The 12,729-nt window shown below is 35.0% G+C and overlaps 1 protein-coding gene across 1 annotated transcript; it reads right to left on the minus strand.

Moving 5' to 3' along the window:
* Positions 1-4,137: 4,137 nt before the first annotated feature.
* LOC113053596 (nucleoporin NUP35) lies at positions 4,138-9,100 on the minus strand. Its single transcript, XM_026218729.1, has 9 exons — positions 8,932-9,100; positions 8,437-8,598; positions 8,208-8,335; positions 6,900-6,954; positions 6,663-6,798; positions 6,460-6,529; positions 6,250-6,378; positions 5,979-6,134; positions 4,138-4,841 (listed from the first exon to the last, which is right to left on the minus strand). Exons 1-9 carry the CDS (start codon positions 8,942-8,944, stop codon positions 4,764-4,766), a joined length of 927 nt encoding a protein of 308 aa, XP_026074514.1. The 5' UTR covers positions 8,945-9,100; the 3' UTR covers positions 4,138-4,763.
* Between the last annotated feature and the right edge of the window lie 3,629 nt (positions 9,101-12,729).

Raw genomic sequence — 12,729 nt, forward strand, 5'->3', positions numbered from 1 at the left:
GATTAGTAAATGTGCAAAGATTCTACTTCATAACATTACATCAACAAACAAGAGCAAGTCAACAACCTGCAGCCAAGTTTGCCACTATCTCCTCTCAAAATAACAATGCTCTCTGTACCCACGGCTGTCAACATCAGAGCGTAATCCTGCTTGACAAGAGCATAGACTCTACGTGACGCTTCATTCACATTCCAGTCCCATCATATCATGGTCCCTGCAAACACCTGAGAGGAGTCTCTGTGCAGGGCCCCGGTTCAGGAGCGCCAGGCAGCAGCCAAGTGTGCTTGCTGATAAAGTCCGCTGATGTTTGCGCATGGCTTAACCTGCATGCGATGGTCAGACCATTTTTTTTTAAAGGCATCATGCTGCATCATTCAGTGGAGTCTGAGCTGGGCTGACAGGGCCACAGAGGTTCTCTCAAACTCTCTCACCTCCTGTGTGATGCCCACCTCACTTCTGTCAGTTCATGTCAGCCCAAAGACCCCCACAACCCCTTCTGATTTTCTAACACATTGATAATTTTTTTTAAGCATACATCTAACAATACATTCAATTATACAAATAATACAATTATAATTTTTTGTAATAATAACAATAACAAAAATAATTGGTCTACTAATAATAATAATTATGTATTTTAAAGTATTTTAATAATGTATTTTAAGCCTCAATAAATAATATTAATACTTTTTATGTATTATTATTCATTAAAAATTATAAACTTTGATTATAAAATAGTTGTAATTACAATAATAATAATAATTATTAGTATTATTTATTAAATCTAATCAATAATTGTAATAATAATAAACCAACCGATTATAAAATAATTAAAAGGTATTATTATTATTATTATTATTTATTATTACCTTATGAAAGATTGGCTTTCAAGTAAATTTCTCACCTCTCATTCCCTCTCCACACTGGGAACACGAGGAAAATGTATTTCAATATTAATGTATTTTAATAATAATAGTGATAATAATACTAATAATAATAATATCTTCATTATTAATAATGATAATAATACTTGAAAGACTTTAAAGACTAATTATTTTTAAATTAGACTTTAAAAACAAAAACATCATGTGAAACACATTGTTTGAAATTATCTTATAAAACGTTCTGTTCTCAAGTAAATTTATCTTGTTTAGATAAAAATCTTGAATAAAACCATTTTTGGCAGTTTTTATACTTCGTTCCCTCTCCACGCTAACATGAGGAGGGAGTCCTCATTACCTCCATCAACAATCACGGAGAACCACTTGAAGAATAATTAGTTCATGTCTGAATGTGATCTGGAATAAGAACCCTTCACATGAAGAACCCTCCGTCCTTATTCTGATCTCCTCAGAGCTAAATGAAAGCGAGACTGTTCTAATGTGGCAGGAAAGCCTTTGCATGCGCTCGCTCACACATCCGCACCAAACGCCCAGGGCTGAACGCATTAAGTAAAACCACAGCAGCAGCGTGGTATTGATCCCTCAAACAGGCTGTAGCTCTTAAGAGAACTGATAAGAAGCATTCTGAAAGAGAAGTAAACCTTGATGATTGTAATCGGGAGATATTATCATTGATTTTCCCGGGCCATATTCCATTGTGTGCCAAATAAAGAAGCATTTCATTGCACGGTGGCTCTCCTCTTCCCTTATCCCACGCTTGAGATAATTCACCTCCTCTCATTAAATAGCCCATACTGCTGAGGTCTTTTCACTGGACCCTGCCCTGCCAGTCTACACACCCAGATTTTCCAACATCAGGTTGCTTTTCTGCAATGCTGCATTTCCAGAATTTAATTAAAACTATTAATAAGTCTAATAGGACCCGCATTAATCCTATTGCACAGCCAAGGTCTCCCTTAATTCCTTCCTGATCTCTTTAATATAAGATTACACAGTGACTAAGAGGGCCTGCATCCTGATATGTTTTGAATTAGGCCACGCATGTACCTCTCAAAGAGGGATGGTTATGTCTGAAGCTGCGTCAGGACCAGGGAGTCAGTCAGCTGATGAGGTTTCAAATAAATATTGCCAGCAGTGCAAATTGTCTCCATTAAAAACACAAGCACTTTTCAAGATTATCATTAATCGTTAATAATCTTTAGGTATTAATTAACAATAAGTTGTTCAATTCCAAAAGCCATGCACATTTAACAACATGGGTGTAATAAAACACTTTCAAATGAATAAGTCAAAGTTTACAGTACTTTGTAAGTTATCAGAAAGATGAACACTTATCCTAAGGATAAAAAAAAAATCTTTAAAAAAAAATTAAATAAAAAATAGTAAATGAACACGCTGCCATCTAGTGGTCATCATCCCATTTTCGTTAAAATCATTGTAGGTTCAAGCTGGAAAATGCATGTGAGCAAGTGCTGTACATCCAAAACAAAAGTAAATGTTTCTCTGAAAACAATGTGTAAATGTAAATGTTTAGGTGAACATTCGGGTTCGAAGGGACCCAAGCATAAACAATATTTGTAGAAACGACCTATAATTTGCAGCTCTTTTTATGTGCTATTAATTCAGATGGCATTCACTCTGAAAAACTGAAAATATTGCATCATGCTCGGCCCCTGCTGTCCTTTGAGGTCAATGAAACCCTGACAGCTTCAACAGTATACCAACCACTACACCTTCATTTATGCATGAAAAATAAAAATAAGCACAAACAACATGCCACAAAAATAAGCCTGTTTCAAGGTTAGTTAAATCATGCCTCCGGTGGAAAAGCAGCAGTAATCAGGATGGATTATATCTGAAGCAGGCCCGGGGGTAGCGTGCATCTCGGAGCATATCACCTGAGCTGTGCACTGGCAGTCTCTGACAAGGGTCAGCCTCACCTCCAGAGACCTGCTCAGTGTCACCTTCAGCAAGCACTCAGCCATGTGTCTGATCTGGGATCCAGCTGGCTACCCTGCCTGACCTCAGAGCGAGCTTCACACACCTGAAACAAGTCTCAGGGTCATCTGGAAGGTGAATGAAAGAGTCCAGCGCAGACAAACGCTCCATCGACCTTCGAGTCTCGAATGAAAGCTCAAGAAATAATCTACAATACAGGCTAAAGTTGCATGTGTGAAGCCTGGGTCAAGTTACAAATTACTTGGGAGCCAAAAATTACATATTGGATTCTATTAAACGTGATGCATTCTGAAAACAGAATTTAGTACAAACAAGGTATGTACATACAAAACCAATAATTCAGTACATGTATTGAATATGCTCACCCGTTTGAAATGATTTTAAATGCATTTTATGTTGAAGTAAATGCTGCAGCTTTATAGGTTTTTGTGGACAAGCCTTAAGGCCCCAAAAGCACCAAGCTAGAGTATCGTTCCCTAAAGCGGTTACCAGTCTTACATGCGCACAACACACAAAGACTTTTATAGCTGCTATATTTTTAGAAGGCATTCAGATTGCCGTCTTCTCTCACATTGCCGAGGGTTTTTGTCCAGAATTCTATTTAACAGCAACATGGTTTTCTTTAACAGCTATATACTACTAGTATACAGCAGGGTTGTGAGGCATTCAGAAATGAACCAAGATTTGTTTCAGTTTTAATATATATTGTCGTTTAATATACGTTTACATTATTTCAAATGTAAAATGAATTGTAATTGACAAAAAAAAAAAAAAAAAAAAATTAAAGCCCTCTGCATCCACCCACATGAAGACATCGAGAAGGTCAAAGTCAAGTCTTTTAATACTCTCCAAGTCGAGTCTTAAGTCCTCAAAATTGTGTCAGGTTTCTGACACAAAAGACAAGAATAAACTGGATCAAACACTTTTTGGAAACAACCTGCATTTGAGGGGGAAATTATAAATCACCAGATGCTCATTAATATATGATGCCATGCAACAGCCAACCTCTTACTCATCAAATAATACCAAATCCAAATCTTCAGCCATGAATTTGCACATTTGCTTTAAATTGAATGATGTGTATTTCAGACTTCCACATTATGGACATATATATATAAAAAAAAAATCTTTGGATGAAAAACAGTAAATATAAATTGTATCTGTCTAAAGGCAAAAATGTGTCTCTGAAGAGCTGTTTTGTGTCATTTTTGTTATAGACTTTATAGATTAATGCCTAGTTAATAATTTAGCACAAGATACAAATACTTAATACAACTACAGCAAACAAACTAGTTTTTAATCAGACAGTGTTTATTAAAGAGTAGAGGCATTTTCAAATTCAGACATTTCTAAAAAAAACAGATTCTGTCCCATTAAAATAACTGACAAGGTTAGTGGAAACCCACAAAAAAACTAAAAACAGAGGTTTTCTTGAAAAGAGAAATCCTAGATTGAGGCCTTGATCTCTAAAAGCTGTAGGTGTCAATGATATTCTCATGAGATCCATTTTTATACATCAACTGAGAAAGCTGATCATAACCATGAATTATGTCAGGCAAGAATTTTGGGTTTTCTACAATAGGGTCCCGTGAGTCTGTTAAGACCTGAAACACTTAATGCATATGATTAAGTGGGTAAGTCTGTATGATTTTGAGGGCAGACAGGAGGGACTAACACACGACTCCAAACCCAGCAGTTGAGAACAGTCCATGTGAAACACTCAAGAGTCCATCTTCCGTAAAACAGCACGCAAAGTCGATTAGTCCGCAAAGACAAAGTGCTTTTGTATTCAGTCAGTGCTTGTGCTCAGAAAACCCAACGTCAGTTTTTAGAGCAATGTCAACCCATCAGAGGCTGTTGATGGTCTCAGAGCTTTTTCATCAGGACCCTGTGAGTGAAAGATTACCATCCAAACATATACTCCATTGCTTTTGATACCAAACTCTCATCCTTTTTTGGCGTCTGTTGATCTGACACAACCTATAAATCAGAACATAAAACACAAAGCAAGCACTTCACAAATTGCTCTATTATATTGTTGTTCCTTACAGGACATTTCAGTTTGTTCCAGTAACTAGCATTTTAAATAACATCTGGAAATCTAGATTCTAATACACCAATTATTGTTAATACTCCCATCATTATATTTCCATTTTTCAAAATAATACAGACATTATTTGGGCAAATACTGCAGATTGCAATTGGCAAGAAAATTAATAATAATAATAATAATAATAATAATAATTATATATATATGAGAACCTGGAGATTTGGTTTGGTCCTTACACTGCGTATAGTGTGACCCATTAAATAGAACTATATTATGAATTAATAATAGTTATAATATTATTGAACTTTATTTAATAATAGTAATTAAACTAAATAATAGTGTGTGATATTAAAAATAAAAGGCAGTCCAAGTATTAAATACAAATGCATTTTGTATTTGTATGCAAAAAAAAAAAAAAACATGGAAATCAAAAAAAAAATTATAATAATTTCAATTTATTTTATAGTAAACTTAAAAATAAAATGATAATATTTACTACTACTTTCTTTGTTTGCCTCTTTAAGAAGAATCACTTCATGTATTCTCCAATTTTAATTCGCTTTGGATAAAAGCATCTAAAAATCAATAAAGCGTTTTCATCATATTCGAACTTCAAATCAGCAGGCTTTTATTTTGGCAGGTTGCCGGCAAGTATGTATACTCACTTCTGGATTTAGCGCTGCAGCTGATTAAAGTGTGTCAGTGGATGAATGTCACAGTTTTGAAATTGTGCTTCGAAAACGGCACCTAGATTTCTGCTTTCAGGACAGGTTGAAAATAAAACTTATATAGTACAGTTTGTGATCTAAAATGGTAATTGTGTATTAACAGTCAGATCATATTTATATAATGCATTTTTTATTTTGGTCTCGCATGTGGACCACTTATGTGCACCCCTGCATGTATGTATGTATATGTATATATATATAGTATATAGTTGTTGTTGTAATAATAATAATAATAATAATAAAGCTGACTTTGCCAGTTTTATTTCAATTAATTTGTTCAGCACTATTTGTGTGGTTTTACCAGCAGAGGGTGGGTGGAAGGTTACAGGCCAACTATACCTGGTAGTCACTGCTGGATGCTTTGTAAGCAGCACTGAGGGGTCTCATGACAGATCGGGGAGTTGATAGAGGGTGACTGGGGGTGCTGGGAGCCTTCACTGGGGGTGTGAACACAGAACTGGAACTAATGCTCTTGTCTGAACTCTCCATTACACTCTGCCAAAAAAAAAAAAAAAAAAAAAAACGCTCCCAATGAAACATTACCAGTGTTAGACTTTTCCATCCATCATGCTCGTCTTTACAAGGATATTACTGCTTTTGTGCTTCTTACTTTATCGATACACGGTTTGACGCCAATCATTATGGCTTCTCCAAATATCTTTCCATCTTTACTGAGAGCTTTTCGCGCCTGCAGTTTAGACTGATACTGAACATGCATCCAGTTGCCTGTATTAGACATCTGTAAATAAAAAAAAAACTTTTATGCAATACAAATCATACATAACCCAGTCTACGGTGCTGAAACTTTGCCTGTACTTACCACATGTTTTAATATGTTTCCATACTGTGCAAACTGTAAAAGGATGTATGATGCAGATGCTGGAGGGAACCTGTGTACAAACAAACAGAAAATTGATGCCATGTAGACATGGCTTCCATAAAGCCTGACACATCATATTTGTACTAATTAAATATTACAAGGGAACAATAAAATAAATAAACAAACACATGATCTATACACACCCAAACACTGTGACCCAGGTGTCATCTAGCTGGTCTTCTGAGGACAGAGCATCTCCTTGTGTGAAGAACGGATCTACTTGAGCCGGGGAAAGTGTTGATTTCCTCTGCTGCCCCGCAGGGCTAAATAAATTAGACACTACAGAACAAAAATAAATAAATAAATTAAAAAAAATAAGCATCTGTGTTTTTTTTTTTTGACAGAGCACCTCATTTAATAAGCAATTAAATGATATTTACCTGTTCCTGGCGTCCCTGTTAAACCAGACAAAGGTGTGTGCACTCCAGCAAATGGCTGTTAAAAATTAATAAATTAATAATGTATTTAATAGCTGAGCATAAAATCTAGGAAATAAAATACAACTTTTTATTATTCTCATATTAAATATAACAAAATAAATGTCAAGTGTGTACTTGCTTAATCGTATGCTAATACAAGTAATAGTAATCAAAACAGCAGTTCTTACTAACTCGCCTTGCACACAAATTAAATCAACTTTTATGACAAACAAATCATGATTCACCAATAACTTTTGTAATTTATATAAAAAAATTAATATAAATTAAAATTATTATTAATAATAATAATAATTATAATTATAATTTAGGAACAACTAAAACTACAAGCAAACATTACATACTCTTGGTAGCCTTACAGTCATGTTAAGATTATATTTTTAACATAGATATTGCATCTGAATTATATTTAAAAAATCATTCATAAACAAAACAAACTGAGTAATCAAAAGGTTTTTATAGCCCAAGCTTCTTTGCAATAATAAATGCAGAGATGCATATGCACAGCTGGCTAATGAACTTTCTGCACTTTTTCTTACACTATGCATATTTGTCCTTTTTATATTAAAAAAGAAGAAATCAATTCAATGTATAGTTGGCATTGGAGGCTTAATACTGTAGAAAAGCAATAAATGTTTTTCAGTTAGTGTGTTTTCAGCTTTTTTATTTTCATATAAAAATACGACATGTATACATCAATGTAAACCGATCATTTCTGTCATAATCATGCAGCCCTATTAAAGGTGTTTATTTTAAATGTGTTTTTAACTGGTTTTGAGGATGGTATTTGAGAATGGGGTGTAAAAAGGAAAGGAAAGGTTGTATAGAAAGCCATTTTATGAAGATGGTTATGGATGCAAATTACTAACCCTGATCATGTGGTTGCTCAGTTAAAATACTCCTAAAAGAACAGAACACTAACATAATTCAATTATGTTAAATCAAGGTTAAAGACCAATTCATGTGTGCACTCAGTGTTTCATATTATGCATACTTTATTTCATAAGTTCTACTGTGTGTACTGTATAAATATTGATAATCCATGCAGTATTAGTGAACAAGACCAATTATCCTTCAGTTAATTTCTTAGTTTTAAAACTACAGTGATGAGGGCTGATGGTTTCTCTTCAGAATTAGTTATTCAATAATTAAACCCTTTCAGTGACCGGTTGCATAAAAGACTTAGACATGTTACATTAAAAACTGACTGAACACAGAAAATAATTGTTATAATTTGTTTGCATTTCTCACTTGTTTGCGAGCAGCAAGAGGTGACATTCCCACACTGGAGCCGTTGAGGTCATCATAGATGCTTCTGACCGGAGGGGCTCCACTCTTGTCTTTAGGCGTTGGGACCACCGGCTGTGGAGGAGACCCAACTGATGGAGGAGAGCATCACCAAGTAACTTCTGTGCCTTTCTGGACATTCATAATTCCTTATTATCCTTTTACTGCATTTTCTAATAGAATAAGCATTTACCTGCCAGAAGAGAAGATCTGGTTTCTGCCCCGCCTCCTGTCAACCCAAAAGACCTGGGCTGAGGTGTGACAGGAGCAGGCAGGTCTCCCATCAGAAACCCAGGTAAAAACTGAGCCCCAGACTTGGGGGAGGCTGGAGAGCCGAGTGTCATTGGTTCAATACCTGTTATTATACATCGAAAAGGCAAATTCAGTGTTAATCCTACTTGCTAATTACTGTCTAAAACCATATAATGGCGATTCAGGGACATACACAAATAAATGAACTTTCAGTGGTTTGTCACTATAATTCAAATTAGTTAAAATACATTTACAAATACCCTAATATATTGATACAGTTTTACGTTAGTTGTTCTAAAGCCGAAAAAACGCATGGCTTGCTGCTAAATTGTAAGTTACCGGTCACATGAGCACAGCACAATTACACACGTCTCTACAAACTCAACCTATATATCGATATACAAACACGTGACTGCTGTAAAACACGAACACTTACTCTGGATGTCCATACTGGGTCACTAACACGGCAGCCACGGAGAAAAGATTAGCCAGATTAGCCCTGGTTTACCAAATAAAAAAAAGTGCAGAAAATTTTGAACAAGGGGGAAGTTGCGCGTGCTGCTCTAGACACATGCGCGCCCCACTTCCGCTTTCACAAGACCAGCGCGCGCTTCTGTCGCGCCCCTGCAGGAAAGAACATGAAACTGATTTTTTTTTTTTTTTTTTTTTTGGAACCACATTTCGGGGTTTTACTTTCTTTTATTATTGCAATGCCCTTTTTACTGCTTTAAGTACGAAGTGTATGGATAAACTACAAGAGGTGTGAAATGCTGCTGTTGTATTGTTTTAGGTCCAGAAGACTATTAAGTAACTTAGTAGCCTACAGGATTCCTTTTAATGTCCTTTTTTAGTGTTTTTCAAGCTCTGAATGACAGAACACCTCCATATATTTCAGAATACTGCCAAATACGTTCTAAATTGGTGTTTCACATTCTTAAAAAGTACATTTGCAGGCATGTTTTAAAGTTATCTTTTGATTAATGCATTTAACTATATTTACTTCTCTCTCTCTCTCTCTCTCTCTCTCTCTCTCTCTCTCTCTCTCTCTCTCTCTCTCTCTCTCTCTAATTTTCACTTCTTTTTAGGCTCGCAAATGTTTCAAATGACATTTGAAATGGTGTATTGGTGGCCTACTATTTCAGGTTAACTGTTCTTACACTAACTCGTCTGAAGATGGCACTCCTGTTCCACGGGGTGTTTTATTTCCTCTCCAGGACCGCCCAGAATAAAGATTCAATGAAATCATCCTCCTCTAGCTGAAGCATTCATCTTCAAAACTAAGAAAACATTAAGTTGAAATTTTAATACCATTATTTATCCGATGATAATATCCATTTTAAGAGGTAGTCATGCATGCATCATTTTTAATACAATAATATGACATATAGGTAATACATTCTTGATAGAATGAGAGTTTATGTTAGCAAATTATTGTTATGCTGCTTTAATCAAAGTTTCAGGCATAAGAGTCATTTTGTATGAAAGTTCTATCCTCATAAAGGGTCAATAAAAACGCTCATGAAAATCAATTCTGGTAGTCAGTTAATTTCGGACTTTGCTTATTAGATTCATCACAAAATCAGTTGAATTTAATATTATTTAGATTATTGTTTAACAGAATAATCATTATTCTGTTTTTGACTAAAGATGAAGAACTGCTGGATACTGGTCAGTGCATGATTGGACTATATCCTGCCCATGGAAGATTGTTTGGTTCCAAATTAAAAGGTTTTGAAAGCAATGCTAAGTATTCATTAGTGCTCAGTGATATATTTCAACAGTAGCAATGTCTCTCAAAACAAAGTGACAGAGGGAGCAAGAGTTTTCTGTAATATGACTGAGCTCATATCCCCTGGAGCAACACTGAAAATATCATGCCAGTCATCTGCATCCAAATAAAGAGATACATGCCAGCTCTGTCTAAACCCATTAAGCTTATTGCCTTATTTGAAAGATGCATTTGTCTCTTTATTTTGATTTATTTAAACAAATTGACACCCGGAGGGCTCCTTTTTTCATAAATCCCAAGATGTTGGGTGACGTTTTAGAATAGCAATATATTTGCAGAATTAAACATGTGCATTTTCTGTAACCCATTTAAAGGTTAACTCATGTAATAAAGCATTTATGTTGCTCACAGCGCTGTGGAACTTCATTTATTTCACATCTGTTCAATCTCTTTCATTTATATTCACAAGGTTTATCATCTTCAGTAGTTCTGAATTGTGTGCCACACTGAATTCTTCCCTGGGAAAGAGTCTGTTATCAAGGAGTGAGATAAAGCTGAGATGTAAATGTAGCTGTCTGATAATAAGCATGCAAACAGCTTGCTCCCTGTGATTTGTACCAGCCTGCGACAGCCTTGCCTTTATTACTCTGCTATATTTCCTGTCATACTCTTAGACTGTCACACCATAATGAGCACTTTTTGACCTTGGTAAACTGTGAAACTGGCTGTTCACTGTGAAAAAGAGTGAAGAGGTCCATTACAATACTCAAAATGACTAATAAAATGATGGTCATGCTTGTGGCATACAAAATGAGCTGCTTTAGCTGGATGAAAATATAAGCAAATACAGACAGTGATCTGTTAATTTGAGACTTTTGCAACATTGAGCACATTGTCATCCTCAGAACCTGTCTGCTAAGTCATCCCTAGTCCAGAGATTGCATAAAATTACACGTTTTACTTCTGACAATGAAACTGATAAAGAATAGATGTCCAGGTCAGCTTGCTGATCCCCATATGTCAGCACATTGAAATATAGTGCTGAAGTGTTTATGGAAACTCTGCTGATCGGGAGACATTTGATACTCTGGGAGGATTTTCAGTTGCCATGTGCAAACAACTGAAAAAGTGAATGTGCTTTTGTGTGATACATTTTTATATTTTCCAACACTACATGCACTATATAAGAAACCTGTAGGCTCCCTCTGCATATCGTCTTTCTTTTTAAATGTATCTTGACAGTAAAACACGTTTCACTTGGCATCACTGTCTGTTAAACCCAGCTTTTGAACTTGGGTAAAGCAGCATTTCATACTTGTCAGCAACTTGTTTCATACTCTGAAAGGGTTTGGCATTGCTTTTATCCCTGCGTAAACCATACATCACAGTGCCGAGGTAAAGAGTAATGGTGACACCCACTTTTTCAGTGGCCTTGGTTCTTGAATTTCTTTTTCTCATTTATATTTCTGAAATGAATATTAAAAAAGTCCTTGTTCAAGAGTTAAAAACCATAAACCAAAACAGCTACAAGATCATTGTAAACTTCGATTTGAAAATCTGACAAAAAAGATAACTCGCTCATTTCAAACCGCCTTTTCCTTGCCTGAAATTTAGATGAGCAGGTGACTGCAAAGAAAGGACAGTGAAATAAGTGCAGCCAAGATGTACAGTTCTCTCTTCTCATAGTAGATCAGTCAGATCAAATGTGGATATCATGTGATTCAAGTTAATGTGCTCTGTTGCTAATAAACTGGATTTAAGTTCTACATGCTTTTTTATATAAAAATTAACATGATGAAAAAGAGACCCAAAGTCGGCCCACTTGTAGATTAATAACGACATGTATTTTAAATTTTTAAAGAAATACAACAATTGCAGTACCATGTCCATAGAGAGATCACACCCCTAGTAAGAAAAATAAAAAATAAATTATATATATATATATATATATATATATATATATATATATATATATATATATATATATATATATATATATATATATATATATATATATATATAACCAAACAAAATATATAAACAAAATTTGTTGTTCCAATTTAGCAGACTTTAAGTATACCAGTTTAGTATACCAAAAGTAAAATTGCAGAACATTTTTATTAAGCACATAAATATGTAAGTTAGTAGTATACTTGGCACAAAATAAATGTTTTTAAAAAACATTTTAGTATACAGTATATATATATATCGGTTCTGTGCAGAATTTGAAAGAACCACAATCCCATGATGCACTGCAAACTGCAAATAGTAGGCTTGTTTGAAAGCTTAGGGAGATTGATTCGATTGAATGACACATCATGCACGAAATGCTGCAAAGGATGCAGTTCAAATGGCCAAACATGGCTGTCTAGCACGTTTACATAAAATGCAGTAAAATCAGTCCAGTGGAATACAAAAGTGCATTCTGTGTGAACGGCCTCCTAAAATGGCTAGTTCATTTTAGCAACCAAAAATAAACTAAATAGCCCTTTCCAGATTAAATAT

Source organism: Carassius auratus, chromosome 34 (assembly GCF_003368295.1).
Source record: "Carassius auratus strain Wakin chromosome 34, ASM336829v1, whole genome shotgun sequence".
Lineage (NCBI taxonomy): Eukaryota > Metazoa > Chordata > Actinopteri > Cypriniformes > Cyprinidae > Carassius > Carassius auratus.

Bases quoted from the DNA above. Each gene is read 5' to 3' on its own strand.
- LOC113053596 (XM_026218729.1), bottom strand. The intron at 6,799-6,899 runs GTAAATATCATT...TTTGTTCTGTAG, and splicing joins AACAGGGACGCCAGGAACAG to TGTCTAATTTATTTAGCCCT. The intron at 6,530-6,662 runs GTGTGTATAGAT...GTTTGTACACAG, and splicing joins ACCTGGGTCACAGTGTTTGG to GTTCCCTCCAGCATCTGCAT.